Below are 20,755 nucleotides of genomic sequence, written 5' to 3'. Positions count from 1 at the left end.
GTCAAACTTCATTCAGTGTAAGTCTATTTTTGGAAATTATGTGCCATATTCTTATTGTTGGTATTAAATTTCTATTTTAGAGGGTCAAGAGTGGATTGAGAGAGGCAGTATGCAAAAGAAAAATTCAACCAGACAACCAAAAAACTCTACCAGACAAATGGTTGTCTGATTAGTTGATGCAAACTCAACCTAACCAGTTTAGCTACATCATAGTAGAAAGGAAAAAGTTATCATGGGATGTTCTCAGTGGTTGGATTAAGACATTTGATTCATGGAACACATCGCAAGTTGTTTATACACAAACGAAACACATTACAAAAGAAAGAGCTGCAAGTGAGCTAGCTACATTGCTTCTAAGTTTCTCAGCCATGTCCATCATAACATACTTGTATACTGTTGAGACACATTCTATCACCATTCATTGCCCTTTTAGCCCTCAAAGGCTCATCAAATAAGAGAGGGCTGCAAGTCCCGGGAAAGGCCAAAAGGACTCAGAAGCTAAGGTCACACTAAATATCAGTGAACAAGTCTTTCAAAACTTCATCTTCAGAACGAAGAGCAGGGTCAATAAGGGTTTGCTGAGAAGAGATTTTTTTGGCCAACTTGTCACACTTGGCTCTAATAAGAGAAGCAGCTTTTGCCTCCACCCGTTGCAATCTTGATGAAATTCGTGCTGATTCTTGATTAAGTCCATGGACCTCAAGTCTAGCTGTAGTATCTGCGAACCTTTGCTCGAGCCATGACAGATCCAACCCGGCCAAGGATTTCCAATCCATCATTAGACCTCTAGCCACATTGATATCATCAGTAGTAATTTGGCTAATTCTTTTACCTGCCAAAGATTTGATGAGATGCGCAAGGGCGTCCAAGAACATCCCCTGAAAACATGCACTTTCCACTCTAAAACCATCAAAAGTCTTGGGGTGCATGTGAAATATGCGATCAAGATATGGAATGCTTCGGCCACTGCATTTATAACCACGCCACTGCACTAATTCATCACGGCCCATGTTCTCCTCTAGAGGTGGAGGAAGGGGCAGTGCCAGAGTGGTGTTGGTTACTGCTGAAGTACCTACTGATAGATCTAGGAGCCTGCTGCGATTCAATTGCCCACTTCTTGGTGGTATTAGCAGTGTTGGTAGACTCGTCGACTTCACTACGGCTAGGAGAAACAGGTGGAGAGACAGGAGCTTCATCAGTAGAGCCAACCTCAGAATTGGTTTTGGAGAGCTACAAGCAGGAAGTAGAGCAAGTAGTTATAAAAAAACACAAATGATTAGCAGACAAAGATGGTGAAAAGGTTAAACTAGTTTTGGAGAGCTATAAGCAGGAAGTAGAGTGAGGATTATAAACAAACACAAATGATTAACAAATACCATTCTCGTGCGCTTCAAGTTGGGTGGCCTTGGGCTGATCAATGGAGGTTGCCTTTTGCCGCAGCTTGTGGCATGCTTCTGAGGCTTTGCAGCCACAGAGCTACGTTGCTGATATCCCTTTTGAGCTGTTGTAGCAGTGGTGGTGGTCCTGGCTACTGCAAAATGGCTTAAACACCCTCGGGCTAAATATGGGGGCTTTTCCGGAGTTTTCAGTGAAATGTCATCTTCAAATATAGGGACTGGGTCTGGTGGTTGAGGCGAGCTCCAAGTGAAGGCAATAAACTTCTTCAAAATGTTAACCCAATACTCAAAAACAACATGCAACAATTAAATTCACCCCCCAAAAAAAAAAAAAAAAACCTGAAAGCAAGAGAAATAAGCCATGATGGCCACTCTCATCCCAGTGAAGATTCCCAACTCTCTCTTGCAAAGCAAATTTGCCCAGTTTATGAGCTATGCCACTTGAGGATCTAGAAGCCCAAACAAGTATGCAGCCTATAACTGAAGAGACCAAACCTGACATATCCACAACTAGAGTTTCAGTTGCAGCATCCACTGCTTGTAAACCCATCACTGACTGGTTATTCCATTCGACATCAACATCTCTATAACCCCATTTTAGGAGGAGAAGAAGACACTCTTGCAGCACCAGAGTCTCTGCAGTAGCAGGCACTAAACACTTCCTCATAAAAGACTGTAGCAACTCCAATCAACCTGCCCCAATGATCTCACAAAATCATGCCTCCACCACTCAAGGGACTGACAATGATAAGCAGCATCAATATTCATTTTAAACCGACCTTCCATTGGAGCACTCCACTGCTGAGATACAACCAGAGCAGAGACCTGAGGAAGTTTCTCTAACTTCAATTGCCTCAGCACTTCAGAGAACTTGTGGAAGAAGAACTGAGCTTTATTAATAATCTGAACCGGATCACAAAGAACTCCATTAAAAACCAAGCCGTTTTGGGATTTCCAAATTTGCCAACTTAAAAAAGAAGCCAGAGCAATTAAATTAGGAGCTTCAGTCATTCCTACCCATTGATCCAACAGCCACTTCCATTTTTGAAACCAACAGAAACCAGGAGCATCAACAACCAATTTCAAAGGACTAAGTCTCCATACAAACTGAGCAATACGAAATTCAAACACCACATGAGCAGTAGTTTCTTCAGCCTGACCACAAACTTTACAAACCTCAACATCAACCAAACCTCTCACCTTCGGATTTGCAAAGACTGGCAATTTATCATGGCAACACTGCCATAGAAAAAAAATCACCTTTCTTGGGACTGTTATCTTCCAGATATCCTTCCACAAAGGAATTCCTCTCTGCAACATAACTACAACCACCCTGAACAACCTTTTTAGTAGTTGAATGCATCAAAGTCGTGGCCAATTGGTATGCAGACTTTATTGAAAAATGACCATTTGACGTTGGTCCTCATGTTTTACAATCTTCAGTAGGAAAAAGACTCACAGGAATTTTTAAAATAAGCTGACGATCCCTAAAATTATATTGCTTCTTCATCAAAGCGATTCTCCATGAATGTGCAGATTGATCTATAAGATCAGCAACCGTTCGCAGATTAAAAAATCAGTCCTTCTAGAAGTGACCTGCTGACCAGATGAAGAAGGTAGCCAATTATCATCCCAAATTCTAATATTATTTCCACTCCCAATCCTCCATCTTAAACCTCTAGATAAAAGAGGCTTTGCTGCACAAAAACTTCTCCAGGACCACGATGCAATGCGCTTACAGTTGAGCATGCAAAATCAACCAAAAATCAAGTCCACTTTTGTAGCAATCTGCAATTGGTTTTGGGTTCAGCCCCTCTGTTCCAAATTAACCCCATTTAGCAAGAAAATCCTTATTCCTTGATTTTACTACAAGAAGATAATGTAATGTTATACTTACATAAGCAGAAGGCCAAGAAACACTAGCTCTAGCTATATCTTCAATAGTTTTGAAATGTGTAGAAGCTAAATGTACTGGTTCTTCTTGCATGATTGGCACAGCATCACTTCCCAATTTTGAGGTCCCAAGTCAATGCCCCTTACTTTTGAATGTGGTCCTTACAATAAATCCGGGGCTACTTTGACATCGGGCTTTTTTAGGCATAACAAAAAAACTTCACTTATGCCCCTATAAAAACAAAACGAATATTCAAGTTAATAACCATAATTCGAGATAAATTTAATGCATGTCACATTAGCTATATGATTAAATCAAAGTGAAATATATCAGATCATGACATTTTGATACTTTCGGTTTCATGATAGGAAGTGCAATAAGTCACGGTCAATTTACCCGTTGACCATCTATTTGTGCAGACCAATCTAACCACAGCTTAAGGGGCAGTAAGACTAAGAAACTGACCGTTCCTTAATGCACTACTATAACAATAATAGAGATGTACCAGATGAGCAAGAGTACAGTATTGCCGATGAAGTAAAGTAGTCGTCTGGTCTCAAGAGTGTGTAAGTCATTATGATGATAAGTAGTCGATTAGGAGAATTACACAACCACCTTTTAGAGGAAGGCGCTTCACCCATTCACTCTGGTCCTATTCTCAGAGTAAAGAAGTGACTATATTTTTCTTAGTTTGCCTAGTTGAATATTGTAATTGATTACTAAATGCATCTACCAGTCAACATTGTTAAAACTTCCCTTCTCTCAATATTCTTCCATATTCTCAGGGGAATAAAAAACACACATTTTCTTACTTTTATTGACCTTAGGATCCACAACCATTAGCAATGAAAGTTAAGCATGTGCAAATGACCCAAAGTACTCAAAAAAGTTCAAACAGATCTTACAATATCTTTAGTTCAGATCCAAAGAGAATGCCTTTCTGGTTAAAGAAATTAAAATATTCATAAAGCACAAAGTTAAAATGAAGGCAATGAAAAAACTTGTTAACTAGAGAACAAATATTTTTAAATCATTAAAATATTTTTGGACCAGATGGGTTTCTTTTGTTTCAAGCTCTCACGCATTATAACAGTTGATGAATAATCCTGTACATCGGTGAGGGGCATTATTCCTTGCTATATTAGATGGGAAGTTTTCATTATCTGCTGTCTTTTCAATGGCAGAGAACAAGCAGCATATTCTTCAGTTGGAGCAGTTTTTTGGTGTGGGTTATGTCCACCACCCATCCAGCCCTACAACAAAATGAGATTAAGTTGAATGATAAAAGATAATGAAGCTTTTGAGATTTATCATTTTGCTATATAGTTATCTGATGAGTATTAATAGGATCAGTTTGAGTGCTATATTGTTCAGTATTAGCAGCTGGTTGGTTTAGGTTATCTCTACCATACATCCGGCCCTGCAATTCAATTACAGTAGCTTCATTGTTTGCATTTGCTCCTTCAAATCACGCACTTCTTCCTCACAAGCCCTTCTAGCCTCTGAAGCCATCCTCATTGACTTTACACGACTAGGTGTTGTGCCCCCAAAAATCTGATGGAGAAGGACCCATACCATAAGTAATGAGCGATTATAGTGAATTCCTTAACTTTGTCTAATTAACACACATGAGGAGACCATTCTTCATCATATATCATGATATTGAATTTTTTGTTCAAAATATATCATCTCATGATTTTAAGTACTTGTGTTAAAAAAGCTTTACCAAGCTCACTTGATTTGATGAAAAATATTCAATAGTAAACTAGATAACTTTTGACCTTTCAATTAGTTTGTTGGCTATTAGAACTTTGATATCTTACACCAAGTGCTTAGTTTCCACGCTTAATAATCATATAATAGGGATATGAGCCCATTTTAATTTCCCAACCATGTCTGCCAGTTCTTTTGGCAAGTTATAAACAAGAATTTATTAATCTTATTCTAAGAATGAGGATATATATATATATATATATATATACACACATAATCTGGTATTTATCTCCCTCACTAGCTGATCATGGTTTAATTGTTTAATAATTATACACTCCTTGTGATAAAGAAAATCTTTGTCGAGTGCAGTCCAACAGAGGTTTTGTCCATGAATAAAATGATGTAAGCCCCTGTCCTCTTCCGGTCATCACTTTGAACTTTTAAGCACATGCAAGAGAGTGAATAACATCAACATTTCAATTTCAATACCTTAAGTGAACATTTGTGAAATATATTGATGACAGGGTCAGGTAGATGCAAAAGCCAAAGATAACTCTGCACATGAAATGTCAATTTGCCTGAAAAATTCAAGATGACTATGCACAAAAATGTTGCTGATCAGACATTAACCTTTTCCAAACCACAAAGAAATAAAAATTCAAAAACCTCCAATCCAGAGAGAGAAAGAACATCAGTAAGTTATACAAATTTGTGACAAAAATTCAGAGATTGTGCAACTTAGGAGTGAACTGAGAGATTAAGTTAACAAAATAACATATGAAATACAAACAGAAACAAAAATGAAATTGAAATTCTAATTTTGATTGAACGCAATGTATAGTTAATTAATTAGTTCGACCATAATAAAAATATATATACCCAATGCAGTAGTTGTAGTAGTGATAACAACAACAATTATCCCTAATCTGGATGAGCATTTGCCTAATTGACTTTCAAGTTGAATCATCTTGGGTGAAAACAATTCCTTGAGGAGGAGGAGCGGGGGCAACTAGGAAAAAAAAAATTTACTTGCTAGTTTGAATATGTCAAGAGTGTGGAACAGTTGCAATAAAAGTGACGTAATGCCGAGACATTGCAACAGAAAGATCAAGAAATATATTCTAATAATTACAGATGACATTGTTTACACAACAGTGACCATTGACATTACTTTACAGACAACGATAGCAGAAAAATCTTTTCTACAAATATCCAGAAAGCAAGAAACTATTCAAAGAAACCCAAGGGTATCAAATTTAGACAGCACAACAACAAATTAAGAAAATCAAATCATCACAAAAAATTTTATTCCTAAAATACAGGAAAAAAAAAAAAGTTTTAGTGAATCTAAAAAAAGGAAAAACAGAAATTTATCAGAAATTATGAAAAGTTTGGAGATACTACTCATTGAAGTACCTGAGCCTAGAAAATCCTCAAATTCATCAAAATCACGAACAGTAAGAAACTATGAAAAATAAAATATATATATATATATATTCACATTATGGTTCTGTAGCCACAAACCATAACTTATATAGAACAAGGATTCCAATATTCACATTGAAACAGGGCTCTAAAACCAGCTTCAAACTCTTAGAAAGCTAGGGTTTCGTACAATATTAACATCAATCCCCAAGTAAAGCATGAATTCCAACAAAAATGAAGCAAACAGATAACAAAGCACATGCAATTAGACAAGTCTAGGTAGCAAAATAAATTCAAACAGGTGTACAGACCTGACTTGAGGCGGTTAGCAGTGAACTCAACCACTTCGAACTTCTTAGTTTCGGCATTAAAGTTCGATTGCAGCAACTGGATCTGCGTGATTCCGATCTTGAAATCCTGTTTGATAATTGATTACATAAATATGATTTTATCAGGGTGAAATGCTGGAGAGAATCATGAAAGGAAGCATAAAATATATATGGATATATATGTACACATACATACGTCATATATCTGATCAAAGCTCGAGAGCGGCTACTCCTTACTACTTCAGTATGAAGCTAGGGTTTCGATTTCTCTCTGAAATGTAAATGAAAGGTTTGCATCATTGAAACGAAAGGTTTGGCGAATAGAGTTTAAGGAGCAAGAGTGAGGAGTTTAGAATTTGTAAATGGAATGGGAGAATTGCTGATTTTGAGAATGGGGAGAGAGTGAGGAGTTCAGAATTTGTGAACGGAGTGAGAGAAAAGTTCAGAATTTGTGAATGGAGTGAGAGAATCATTGATTTTGAGAATGGAGCGAGAGTGAGTTGTTCAGAATTTGTGAGCAAAATGAAAAAAAATAAAATTTTGCAGAGAGTAAAAAGGTGATGCTACGGCAGTCATGCAGCAATTATTAAAAAGTGCTGTAAGAAATATTTTATTAACAGAAGTTTTTAGTAAGTGCTGCTAAAATTTTGCCACCATATACCAATTTTTTTGTAGTGAACAATGACTTCACTCTGATTTTCTCGAGGGAATTCTACTAAATGGAGTTCAGCCTGCACATTGTTTACTCGTCATAGTAGCTTTTAGCTTTCAGCGCTGACAATTTTCAGATGTAGTCTGAAATGCAATACCACTTGTTTTTGTTGATCAATGCTGAACATCTGGGGATGTGCTCTCATAAACAATCATTTTAGGCTGTGAAGTAGACATGAGAGAATGAGTTGGGATTCGACTATTCTTTTTCATGGCATTCTTGGAGCCTCTGGTATTGGACGAAGAAGTCTGGCAAGCCAGAGAGCTTTGCATTGTGCTGGAACTTGGTTTTCTTCCTAGCTTGGGTGACTGAGGCTGTGACAATGGATTCTGCGAGAAGAAGGAAATAACATAAAAAAACCATCAATGATAATTCTGACCGCCACTAGGATAACGTAAGTTTCAGATATGAATTTTGCGTGCCAGAAATGTGAGGGTATATAAACGGATTTATTGACTTTATACAGGGAAATTATCAACTGAGAACAGAATTGGCACCTAGATGTTGGAGGATATAGATTTTTAAGTTACACCCTCTCTAATAGCTCAAGCTTCTGGTCAACACTAGAGTACCCTAATGGAAGTGGGGAATTGAAAAAGAACAATTTTGTATGAAGCTAAACACTTGGTGCTGATATTTGGAGCACATCCAAATGGATAAGAAAATCTGATGTGAGACTATATTGCAAATTTTATCTGGATCTCCATTATTGTTGAAGACACTATACTTGTTGAATAGTGTAACTTAAGCAGAGGAGACAACTATTTGAGGTTACTGGATGGATAGAGCTATCTTCTTTATCTGATTCTTTGGTGTTTCCTTGTCCTTGTAAAAGTCAAGGCAGCGGCCGCACTTTGTAGCAAGGTTTGACGCAATTTTCTAATTTCTGTTTCTGCATACTCCTGCGCAAACGATACGATTTTGTGTTAAATGTGGAGCCTAGTTTCTCTGGCTTAGTTTTGTACAGTAAAAAGGGAGAAATTTATACTCTGGATTGAAAATTTAACTATAACCTTGAAATTTTTTTGCATCTGCACTTTTTGTGCCTCCTTCGTATTGAATTTCTCTTGAAGTTTCTGGAAGTATTGAGTGAAAAATCATGTGACAACAAATAGCAGTGTTCAGTAAGGAAAATTATATTTGTAGCGACACATGGGGTAGTCTTAAAGAAAATTATAGGCATGTATACTATGATAGAACTTCTGAGTATGATAGATCATCAATCCCAATTTATGATCTTAACATATAGGGGTAGCTTTACAGAATTTTCTTTCTATTTGAATACCTAAAAACAAAAAATAATATATGTTGAATTGTTGCATTGTAGTGAACAATACAAGGACCAAAATAACATTGAAAAAGATTCTGATTTTAAAATCCGTAAACCCATATTTATGAAAAAATGATTGTAAGAAGTTGGAGTGTTTTTTTTTTTTTTTTTAAATTATCCTAAAATAAGTATTCACTTTAAAATGTCAATCCAAAAAGAGGTGTTTCCTAAATCATCTTTAAATTTAAAAAATTTCTTAATAAACATAGTATATTTTTGAGTACAAAAGGGGGGAAAATATGGAATACACCTCAATCAATTAATATTTTTGTGCTAGTATAATTTTCTTAATTATAGGAATTAACAATTAACCATTGATCGGGGTACTACATTGCTGGTGTTTGGCTACAAAATATTTTTGTGCTAGTGGAATGGCGGGCGTGCCAGAAATCCTGAAAATTCCAAGAGAAAAGACCAAACAATATTTTAGAATGGAAGATTGATGGATCAGGTGATTGTAAGAGGGTTTAGAATGGCCACCCTCAATACCTAGCATGCCTTACTGAAAAGTAGGGAATCAAAGAGAACAGTTTTCTATGAAGCTAAAGGCTTGGTGCTGACATTTGTGACGTGGACTATTTTGCAATTTTTCTCTGGATCTCTGTTATTGTTGAAGACACTATACTTGTCAAATCAGTGTAACATAAGCAGAGCAGACAACAATTTGATTTTACATGATAGATAGAGCTACCTTCTTTATCTGATTCTTTGGTGTTTCCTTGTCCTCGTAAAAGTCAGGCAGTGGCCGTGCTTTGAAGCAGGAAGTTTGACGCAATTTTCTAATTTCTGTTTCTGCTTTCTCCTACGCAAATGAAACAATGTTGTGTTATAGGTGGAGCCTAGTTGTTCACTGGCTTAGGTTTGTACAGTAAAAAGGGAGAGATTAATGCTCTGGATTGGCAATTCAACTAAAACCTTGAATTTTCTTTACATATGCAGTTTTCGTCCCTCATTCGCATTGAATTTATATTCAAGCTTCTGACAGTATTGAGGGCAAAATCATGTGATACCACAGCCTAGTAGATATATAATTAATTAACTGAACAATTTTTTATAATAGAATGTTACAAAGCTACTTACACTGCAGATAGGATGTGCCAGTTGTTTTGCTTTGTGAGAATGAGGGATCAAGCAGTGTGATATCCCTTCAGGTGTAGATGTGACAAAATATGTTTATATCAGTGAGATAATTTAATAAACACAATGCACCATTAGTTTGAAACCTGAAACTTCTTTTCAATAGATTCTTCAACGAATATTTTAAACCAGTTACCTCCTATTTTCTGAACTAGGTTTTGTTAAAGGATTGTGCATTGTCACCCCCATCCACAGATGCCTGCAGGTGAGAAAAGAAACTATTTAGCATGCATAACAAAAATCCCCAGTTGGAGGAACAAGTAGCAAATGGATTTCGGGAACAGAAAACAGGGCAGAGGAAAAAGACACACCATAATTGGAGTTACTGCAACAAATTAGGTTTTCTCATAGCAAAAGATGACAAAATAATTTTGTCACCAAGTTGCGGCGGAAGGTGACATAGCAGAAAGTTAAATCGCTACAAATTTTGAGTTTTGTAGGAAATCTAATTCTATTTACTAAAATTTCATTTTGTAGCAAAGGATAAGTCATTTGCTACAAAATTAAGCTACTTGCTACAAAATTAGGAATTCTCTTAACAATTGCCTACTATATGTGTTACAATCCAATTTTGTAGAAAAAATTTGTTTTCACACCAAAAAAAAAAAAAATAAATAATAAATTTAAATCAATGCAATTTCCAAAAGGAGAACAATGATTGGAAGGCTTGTAAAAATTCCTACTTTTATACAGTTTATAAGAAGTCTAATTTCCGTCTTATTACATCTTTTTTTTTCCCCTTCTGCACACACACGCACTATATTTTTCCCCGGAGCTTGAACACACGACCTCTTCTTTGGGGAGGAGAGCTTATACCATAGGCTAGTGCCTATTGGTGACCGTCCTCTTACCTTGCCAAAAGAAATTCATCCATTTTAGAATAAAATAGATTTTATTATAAACAAAATGTAGAATCTATGGCCAAGCAGGTTTGAACCGTAAATTATTTGGTAAAGGCATCTTAGAAGTATGCAAATTCCCCATCTTAAACAAGGAAGAAAAAAGCAATTTATTAACAAATACAACAGAAAAACTAATAAAGACATCAATATTGCTTACGTTATTTCTCTTTTAACACTTACCATTGCGCCAAATTCTACAGTTATATCCATCACCTTGGAAATTTTGAAAATGAAAATTTTCATACCTGTAAACTAAACCTGAACAAAGACTCACATTTTTCAGTTTTAAAAAGAAAAAAAATCAGTGTTGACCATTGAACTTAAACCTACAAGACTAGAATTTATCCAAAAATTCACACCCACAAGTGATGATCCTAATATATGAATAGTTTGGTAAAAATATAAGAGTCCCTTGATTTATTTCTACAGCTTGTTTTGCACAATATTCTATATGAATGCCTTGAAATTTGAGAATGAAACTGGTCTAAAGTACAAAACTACAACATGAATGTCAACAATTTCAATCTAGAGATGCAGATAGAAGCTCATCTTGAAATTCACATTCAACATTTTAAGCCAAAATTTATCAGATACTAATTTGAACATACTGTCAAAAAACAGAAGTTCAGGTTCTAAATCAAGCACAATATTTAACACCCTCCCCTCAAACTACATAAGATCGCAATTCTAAGAAACTCCTGGTTAATCCCCATCTGAAGCACTAAGAGGTCTAATTTACTAGACTAGCATACTGAGAACAACAGACATCGTCAAGTTGAACAAAAAGTTCACAGAATTGTCATTGTTTAGAAGCATACCAGAAGAAACAATTGTCAGTCCAAAGTCCAGAAGCTCCTCAGCTACTCATATTTAATAACTGTAGTAGAGATGTATGAGCCTCCATTTTGCTGTCCATTTCTCTTTGATTCATCTTTCAACTGAATTATACCAACAAGACATGGTGAGAACAAACTAACTCGTAAAGGATGCAGGAAATCGAACTTGGGGGATCACTGCCACATAATAAATCAAAATTGAGACAGAAGACATGAGCTGCCTTCTTCCCAGCATCACATGTGACCAAATATATAAATAATTTTTAGCAATAAAAGAGGTCTCATAACCAAATCAACCAATCAAAAGATGTGAAAATCCAACTTCTTAAAAGTTCCTACTGTTCACCATTATTCTCCCAAGTAATATATATATATATATAATTAAAGTTTCAACCGGCTAAAATAATTCAATCTGGCTGACCTATATATTGAATGGATGTCCTACATATTTATAGAAGAAAATAAGAAAAAAAACGTTTCAATCAAGCTGTCAAACAACTCTAATACAAATGACAAAGACAAATAACTCACCTGCCAAAGGAGCCTCTTTTGATATCTGTAGCCCTGATGAGTAAAAATCAAAGAAGCATTATTACATTACAGAAATATTAGTTCTGAGTTACAACAGAAACTATAAATACTATAGTCATAAAACTAATCGCATAGTAACCTTGCCAGTTCCATGGATGTGATCATAGTACATGAACACCGGCAAAGTTGCTCTGGCTTTGTCCACCAACATAATGAACTTTGACAACAAATAATCTTTGGGTGCCTTAGAGGAGTCACACAATCTTTAGGTGCCTTTGAAGAACTAGGAGCAACCCTTGAACTTTCAATCTTCTGTATTGCCGGGGGACTAAATTTATCAGATTCTTAGGCAGGAGTCAAATTTATCAGATACTTGAAGAATTGAAAGTAGTACCTATTATCGATTGGAAGAGGAGCACCTTTCAACTCGCAAACAGCACAGGCAGATCAGCAGCTATCATTTCCAAGCTGCCCCAGTTAGCTTGAAGCCATTTGATTGAGATCATTCTCTAGATTTGCTCAGAACACTAATCCTTTAGGATTGTTATAAAATGCTTGTGATATACATCTTTCAGCATGAGCCTACACTTGGAAATTATGTGCCAGATTTTTCTTGTGATTAAATTTCTATTTTAGTTAGAGGCTCAAGAATAGATTGAGAGATGCGGAATTGGTTTGAGGATCCGACATGAAGCAAGTATATAAAAAACTCTTTTAGTTCGCAGGAACTAGTGTCAAATTAGTGTTGAGCATTCCATTATAATCTCCTATAACAACTAAAGGATTATTTCCTTCAATCCTAGTTGTGTTATATATGATTCCCTTCAAATAAATTTGTAATCTATTTTACCACTTTGCAGGTATGCAAAAGAAACACTCAACCAAACAAGTTGATGCAAACTCAACCTAAATCAGTTTAGCTAGATCATAGAAAGCAAAAAGTTATCATGGGGTGTTCTCAGTTGTTGGATCAAGAAACTGGATTCATGGAACACATCACAAGTTGTTTATACACACACAAAATACATTACAAAAGAGCTGTGAGTGAGCTAGCTACACTGCTTCTAAGTTTCCAAGCCATTTCTATCATACATTAACATTGCTTATATGCCATCGAAACACACAAAAACGAATGGGCTGCAAGTCCCAGGAAAGGCCAAAAGGGGCCTAAAAGTTGAAGAGATATGCGATGTCATATCAAAAAACTAGTTGCTTAGGGTAGAGTTGAAGTTTTCCGGGTGTGAATGTTCAGTCAATAAGTCTTTCAAAATTTCATCTTCAAAACTAAGAGTTGGATCAACAAGAGCTTGCTGAGAAGAGATATTCTCAGCCAACTCTTCGCACCTTGCTCTAAGAGAAGCAGCTTTTGCCTCCTCTACCGCCAAATCACGACGGAGATCCATAACATATTTATCAGTATGTTGCAATTCTAACAAAATCTGTGCAGATTCTTGGTTAAGTCCATGGACTGCAAGTCTAGCATTGGCATCTGCGTACCTCTGCTCGAGCCATGATAGATCCAACCCCGCCATGGATTTCCAATCCATCATTAGATCTCTAGCAACATTGATATCGTTGGTTGTAATTTGGCTAATCCTTTTTCCTGCCAAAGATTTGATAAGACTTGCGAGGGCATCCAAGAATATCCCTTGAAAATGTGCACTTTTCACTCTAAAAGCTTCAAAAGTCTTGGGGTGTTTGTGAAATATGTCATCAAGATATGGAATGCTTTGGAAGCTACATTGATAACTGCGCCACTGCACTAATTTGTCAGGCCCAATGTTCTCCTCTCGAGGTGGAGGAAGGGCTAGCGTGAGACTGGTGTTGGGTACTGAAACACCTGCTGATGAAGTTGAAGCCGGGGCTACATTTACATTTTTATCTTCCGGCATGCTCAAGTCCAAGTTTAAGTGGCTATCACCAGCACTATCTCTGATCTCGACGAGGTTAGGAGATGCAACCTCCTCCTTAATAACATCATCCGCACACCCATATTTGGCAGCAGATACATCCCTCTTTTCATCATCTGCAAGGACTTCGAGTAATAGTCCAGAAGCACTTTCAGAAAGGAGCCAAGCAACAGGTTTGTTGTCATGACATACTAGAAGCTGACTGCTTAGTATATTATCAAGGAGCCTCAATCGTTCCAATTCAGGTGCCCTCCCCTGTTGCTCACTCTTTGAAGATGAGTTGCAGGTAATATTAGCAGTTTTCATCTCATCAAATCACAAATACATCAATATCTCCCAGGATCATAAAGACAATACCCTTGATTTATATAAAAATCAGTTCCTCAAATATATATAAAAAAATCTCTAAATAAATAAAATAAATCCGTAACACAAACTCTTCCGCCTACAACATCTGAAACTAGCAATTCACGTTCATTTTGGTACCTGAAACCCGAGGGTAGTGAGACAAAAAGTCTAGTAAGAAAAATCATGACAAAAATTTCATGAAAGTTTAACAAACAGGCTTCACAAATTATACACGTTCATGTGAATATATAAATAAAACACATATGCATTTAAATCAAAACATTTAATTAAAATTATTTGAAGTAAAATCACCCCCAAACCATTCAAGATGTTGAGAAACCTACACCAAAAAATAATTTCCTCACTGGACCATCCAAGCTTCAAACTCTCAACCCTCTCTGTCTTCTCTTGGACTCCTCTCTATACAGTACTTCTCTAATTTTCTGACTTTCCCTCTCTGTTTCCTCACCGAAGTCACAAAACAGATATTAATATATAAAGGCAAATTCACGGACACAATATCTCACTACTGCTCACCATCAGGCTAGACAATATATTTACTGGGTCCCGCCACCATTTCTTCCTTTACTTTTCCTTAATTCTTTTTCTTTCTTACATACTTTCCCTTTACTTTCGGCCAACCTGCCCAGTCTCCTCATTCATTCCTTTGTCTTCCACGTGCACCACCATCTCACCCATCAAACATTACGCGCGCGCGCACACACACGCATATATATATATATATATATATATATATATAAAAAAGGAAAAATTACATATAAATGGAATCAAAGTTTTATATTTCTCTAAAATGGATTGCTGAGGTGGCACATGGTTTTTTACTGTTTAAAAAATTGTGGTGCCAAAAATACCCTTCACTAACAAAAAAGTAGTACCTTCAGTGCAAAAAAGTAGTACCTTCGGAGAAAAAGTAGTACCTTCGCGGGTGTTTAAAAAACATGGTACCTGGACGCCAAAAAGTAGTACCTTCAATTTAAAAAAGTAGTACCTTCGAAGAAAAAGTAGTACCTTCGCGGAAGGGTATTTTAGGCACCACAATTTATAAACAGTAAAAAATCATGTACCGCCTCAGCAATCCATTTGAGAGAAATATGAAACTTTGACTCAGCCTCTAAACAAATATGAAACTTTGATTCCATTTATATGTAATTTTTTCCATATATAATATGTAACAAAAACCAAATTCTATATAAATGAATCCCACTAAAAAAACAAACATAAAAAGACAAAATGTAGCAAACCCCATTGTTCTCGCACATCAGCCAAAAGCAAAGGATTTTGGCCAAAAAATCATCTAGTGTGTGTCATCTTTACTTTTTCTTTTTCTTTTCTTTTCTTTTCTTCTTTTTTTTTTTTTTTTGTTTTCACGAATCTTTACTCCTTTCTTTTGCCTTATTTTTATATATTTTTTCTTTTATTAAAACAATCACTAAAAGACAAAATACCAATAACTTAAAATCAACCTTTATATATACGAGAATAAGCTAAACACAACGTATCTCAATTTCTGATTAAATAATCAATTTTGACAACTAAAAATAATGAAATAAATATAAATTAAAATTCTAAAAATTGGAATTCTTACAGCCTAAGAACTTGTGGTCAGAAAGAGTGCCAAGAGCTCTGCTAGCCATCTTGAAGTCACACCTTCAAGACGGCTAGGAGAAACCGGTGGAGACGCAGGAGGTTCATCAGCACAGTGATCAAGCCATGATTCAGAGAGCTACAAGCAGGAACTGGAGTAAGTAGTTAAAGAGAAACACAAACAGTTAGCTTGAAGCCAAATTAGTGTTGAGCATTCCATTATAATCTCCTATAACAACTAAAGGATTATTTCCTTCAACCCTAGTTGTGTTATTTATGATTCCCTTCAAATAAATTTGTAATCTATTTTACCACTTTGCAGGTGTGCAAAAGAAACACTCAACCAAACAAGTCGATGCAAACTCAACCTAAATCAGTTTAGCTAGATCATTGAAAGCAAAAAGTTATCATGGGGTGTTCTCAGTTGTTGGATCAAGACACTGGATTCATGGAACACATCACAAGTTGTTTATACACACACAAAATACATTACAAAAGAGCTGTGAGTGAGCTAGCTACACTGCTTCTAAGTTTCCAAGCCATTTCTATCATACACTAACATTGCTTATATGCCATCGAAACACACAAAAACGAATGGGCTGCAAGTCCCAGGAAAGGCCAAAAGGGGCCTAAAAGTTGAAGAGATATGCGATGTCATATCAAAAAACTAGTTGCTTAGGGTAGAGTTGAAGTTTTCCGGGTGTGAATGTTCAGTCAATAAGTCTTTCAAAATTTCATCTTCAAAACTAAGAGTAGGATCAATAAGAGCTTGCTGAGAAGAGATATTCTCGGCCAACTCCTCACACCTTGCTCTAAGAGAAGCAGCTTTTGCCTCCTCTACCACTAAATCGCGACGGAGATCCATAACATATTTATCAGAATGTTGCAATTCTAACAAAATCTGTGCAGATTCTTGGTTAAGTCCATGGACTGCAAGTCTAGCATTGGCATCTGCGTACCTCTGCTCGAGCCATGATAGATCCAACCCCGCCATGGATTTCCAATCCATCATTAGATCTCTAGCAACATTGATATCGTTGGTTGTAATTTGGCTAATCCTTTTTCCTGCCAAAGATTTGATCAGACTTGCGAGGGCATCCAAGAATGTCGCTTGAAAATGTGCACTTTTCACTTTAAAAGCTTCAAAAGTCTTGGGGTGTTTGTGAAATATGTCATCAAGATATGGAATGTTTTGGAAGCTACATTCATAACTGCGCCACTGCACTAATTTGTCAGGGCCAATGTTCTCCTCCCGAGGTGGAGGAAGGGGTGGCATGAGACTGGTGTTGGGTACTGAAACACCTGCTGATGAAGTTGAAGCCGGGGCTACATTTACATTTCCATCTTCCGGCAGGCTCAAGTCCAAGTCCAAGTGGCTATCACCAGCACTATCTCTGATCTCGACGACATTAGGAGATGCAACCTCCTCCTTAATAACATCATCCGCACACCCATATTTGGCAGCAGATAGATCCCTCTTATGGAGTTCGAGTAATTGTCTAGAAGCACTTCTAGAAAGGAGCCAAGCAACAGGTATGTTGTCATGACATACTCGAAGCTGACTTCTTAGTATATCATCAACGAGCCTCAAGTGTTCCGATTCACGTGCCAATTCAGATTCCGATTCACGTGCCAATTCAGGTTCCGATTCAGGTGCCCTCCCCTGTTGCTCACTCTTTGACGGTGAGTTGTTGGTAAGACCCAAAAATCTTAGTAAAATATTCATCTCATCAAATTACAAATACATTAATATACTGCCAGGATCGCAAGGACAATACCCTTGATTTATACAAAAATCAGTTCCTCAAATATATATATATATAAAATCTCTAAATAAATAAAATAAATTGGCAATGCCAGCTCTTCCCCCTAAATTCAAAACTAACAATTCACGTTCATTTTCAGTACCTAAAATTGAATGATGGCAAGACAAAAAGTCTAAGTAAAAATAGCCTGACAAGAATTTCATAAAAATTTAACAAAACAACTTCACAAACTATACATATTCATTTGAATATATAAACAAAATACATATACATTTAAATCAAAACATTTAATAAAAATTATTTGAAGCAACCCCAAATCATATCATCCAAGCTTCAAACTCTGTCTTCTCTCGGACTCCTCTCTGTACTTCCCTAGTTTTCTGACTTTCCCTCTCGGTTTCCTCACCAAAGTCACCAAACAGATAATAATATATAAAGGCAAATCCACCGACACAATATCTCACTACCGCTCACCATCAGGCCTCCATTAGATGTCAGACAATATCATCTCATTTGAACAAAATATTTACTGGGTCCCCACACCATTTCTTTCTTTACTTTTCCTTAATTCTTTTTCTTTCTTACATACTTACCCTTTACTTTCGGCCAACCTGCCCCATTTTCCTACTACTTTTTTTTTTTTCTTTCCAATTATTCTCCACCTTCAACGAATCTTTGCTCCCTTCTTTTCCTTATTCTTATACGAGAATCTTTCTTTTACTAAAACTAACACAAAACAAAATATGAATAATTCAAAATCAATCTTTATAAATATAAGCTAAACACAATATATGTGAAATTACATTTAACTAAGTTTTCAATTATAATTAAATAATTAATTTTGATAATTAAAAATAATAAAATAAATATAAATTAAAATTCTAAATATTTGGTTTATTACAGTCAAAGAACTCATCGTCAGAAAGAGTGCCAAGAGCTCTGCTAGCCATCTTGAAGTCACCTTCGAGACGGCTAGGAGAAACCGGTGGAGACGCAGGAGCTTCATCAGAACAGTGATCAAGCCATAATTCAGAGAGCTACAAGCAGGAACTTGAGTAAGTAGTTAAAAAGAAACACAAACTATAAGCCTACAAAAATGGTGAAAAGGGAAAATAATTAATACCATTCTCATGCGCTTTGAGTTGGGTGTGGATAGGTTACTTAATGGAGGTTGCCTTTTGGTGTTACTTGTGGCATGGTTCTGAGGTTTTGAAGGCACTGCCACAGCAGTGGTGGTGGCCACTGCAAAACGGCTTAAGCTGCCACAGGCTGCACTTGGGCGCTTTTTGGGAGCTGTCAAGGAAATATCATCTTCGAAAATAGGGACTGGTTCCAATGGTTGAGGAGAGCTAGAACGGAAGGCACAGAACAACTTCAAAATGTTAACCCAATAGTCCCGAAAGCGTTGAGTGTACCTACCTTGGCGTTTTAGCTGAGGGAATAGTGAAGCTTGCAGAATATTGACGGAGTGCGAGTTCATGACTGCTAAATCTAGCGCAGCTTGAAGGCCCTGGTACACCTTGGTCATAACCAAATTGGCGAGCAATCCTACAAGGGTTGTAGGCGATTGCTCCCTCTCCAGTCTCAGTTATGTAGGGAAGAGCACACTTGTACACAGTTGTAACGAACATGAAGGTGTTGATGTTGAAGTCATACTTCAACACTGCCACAGCATCTTCTGGGCCCCCACAAAAAGCTGGAAAAACAATGCCGTTGTGCTTCACAACATATGGACGGGCACAAAAGTTTTCAAATTCATCAATGTAGTCACCAAAGTTACAGCAAGTCATGAGGTAGGTCCATCTCATTGCATGACTACAATCTTGAGCCTGGCCATTTTCATCTTTTTCACTAAAGATTTTGGGACTTGGAGTGTTCGTACAAAAACAATGTCAAGAATGAGCAAGAAGCATAAGTAGTCACTTCATAACAACCGAGAGAACGAGCCCAATCTTCCTTCAGCATATCCAGCTTGTAGTACAGAGTACCTAAGAACATAGGGGCAAGAGGCAATTGGTGGCCACGAGAGAAAACCGCGGCCAAAGGGAACACTCTCTCGTTAATGCCACCTTCAGATTTGCCTTCAAAAATAAACCTGTCTAACCAGTAACATAAGAAGCCTGCTAGCTCATAACGTTTTCCATACTGACCCCCTGTGACACTTCTAGGGGAAAAAAGGCTATACCACTGGGCATAAGTTGGGTATTTTGACGGACATGGAGGAGGAAAAAAGGCTATACCACAGAGCTTGAGTCCCATTGTGCCGCCTCTATGGAGGCGCTATGCAAGGCATCAACAATTTCCTGGCCCTCTTCCGATACAACGGAAAGATCAGAATCAGCTGAGCAGGACATTGGAAGATGGAATAATACAGAGACATGTTCCAAAGAAGGAGCGAACTCCACCTCGAAAGGAGCACAGCTAGGCTTTCTGGATCAAGCAAAACCGTCAAAAATTGAAAAAGGCGAATCGATTGAAGGATATTAGCCCTGGTGAGAAGGTCACAATAATGCTTATTGCCGAGAATGTATGTGGACCAAAATAGCCAATCTGATCCTCGATTCGTATGAGTAGTGCTTGTGTATTGGACAGAGGAGTATGGGAAATCTCCTCTTTCAATCAAAAGACGCGGAATGGAAGAAGCTGTCAAATGATCGGTGGTCTCGCTCACCTCTATTTCAGTTTCCAACAGTAAGTATTTGGTGTCCGTATTGGTGGGTGGGTTAGATTTAGAGGAGTCGGGATAAGTGGTGACTTTGTCCCAAAATTGGTCGCCGATTTCAAGGTATGGAGCTCGGCGCCACTCCGATGGCGGAGGGGTCTCGAGAACAAGACCATCGGAGGCAGTCAGGACTTTTTTCCGGCATGAACGGACAGAGGGTGGAAAGGCAAAAGGAACAAGGAAGCAGAACAAAAGAGA

General features: G+C 37.1%; 2 protein-coding genes across 10 annotated transcripts; both read right to left on the bottom strand.

The window, feature by feature from the left end:
• Positions 1 to 250: 250 nt before the first annotated feature.
• On the bottom strand, positions 251 to 15,142 carry LOC132315696 (uncharacterized). Of its 9 annotated transcripts, none has more exons than XM_059814052.1 (13): positions 12,601 to 15,142; positions 12,346 to 12,518; positions 12,207 to 12,239; positions 11,658 to 11,777; positions 10,621 to 10,788; positions 10,074 to 10,136; positions 9,881 to 9,945; positions 9,492 to 9,602; positions 8,484 to 8,546; positions 6,955 to 8,372; positions 6,741 to 6,846; positions 3,295 to 3,522; positions 251 to 3,212 (listed from the first exon to the last, which is right to left on the bottom strand). In XM_059814052.1, exon 1 carries the CDS (start codon positions 14,420 to 14,422, stop codon positions 13,412 to 13,414), a length of 1,011 nt encoding a protein of 336 aa, XP_059670035.1. In that variant the 5' UTR covers positions 14,423 to 15,142; the 3' UTR covers positions 251 to 3,212; positions 3,295 to 3,522; positions 6,741 to 6,846; positions 6,955 to 8,372; positions 8,484 to 8,546; positions 9,492 to 9,602; positions 9,881 to 9,945; positions 10,074 to 10,136; positions 10,621 to 10,788; positions 11,658 to 11,777; positions 12,207 to 12,239; positions 12,346 to 12,518; positions 12,601 to 13,411. The 9 variants fall into 9 exon arrangements, with proteins under 9 accessions (XP_059670035.1, XP_059670032.1, XP_059670038.1 ...); XM_059814049.1 differs by lacking the exon at positions 10,621 to 10,788 and having other exon boundaries at positions 251 to 1,230; positions 1,377 to 3,212; XM_059814055.1 differs by lacking the exon at positions 10,621 to 10,788 and having other exon boundaries at positions 12,601 to 14,602; positions 14,809 to 15,142.
• Positions 15,143 to 16,493: 1,351 nt separating this feature from the next.
• Positions 16,494 to 17,795, bottom strand: LOC132315698 (uncharacterized). Its single transcript, XM_059814057.1, has 2 exons — positions 17,711 to 17,795; positions 16,494 to 17,662 (listed from the first exon to the last, which is right to left on the bottom strand). Exons 1-2 carry the CDS (start codon positions 17,793 to 17,795, stop codon positions 16,737 to 16,739), a joined length of 1,011 nt encoding a protein of 336 aa, XP_059670040.1. The 3' UTR covers positions 16,494 to 16,736.
• Positions 17,796 to 20,755: the final 2,960 nt, after the last annotated feature.

The sequence above is a fragment of the Cornus florida genome, unplaced genomic scaffold (assembly GCF_030987335.1).
Source record: "Cornus florida cultivar Cherokee Brave unplaced genomic scaffold, ASM3098733v1 CherokeeBrave_3.0.0_Hap2_Chr07, whole genome shotgun sequence".
In the NCBI taxonomy this organism is placed as follows: domain Eukaryota; kingdom Viridiplantae; phylum Streptophyta; class Magnoliopsida; order Cornales; family Cornaceae; genus Cornus; species Cornus florida.
Note: the sequence above shows the minus strand (reverse complement) of the source record. Positions and strands in the feature narration are given on the sequence as shown.

Coding starts and splice junctions, on each gene's coding strand:
- LOC132315696 (XM_059814052.1), bottom strand. CDS start 14,422: ATGAAAACTGCTAATATTACCTGCAACTCATCTTCAAAGAGTGAGCAA.
- LOC132315698 (XM_059814057.1), bottom strand. CDS start 17,795: ATGAATATTTTACTAAGATTTTTGGGTCTTACCAACAACTCACCGTCA. Junction 17,663..17,710: donor GAGGGCACCTGAATCGGAAC/CTGAATTGGCAC, acceptor GTGAATCGGAAC/ACTTGAGGCTCGTTGATGAT.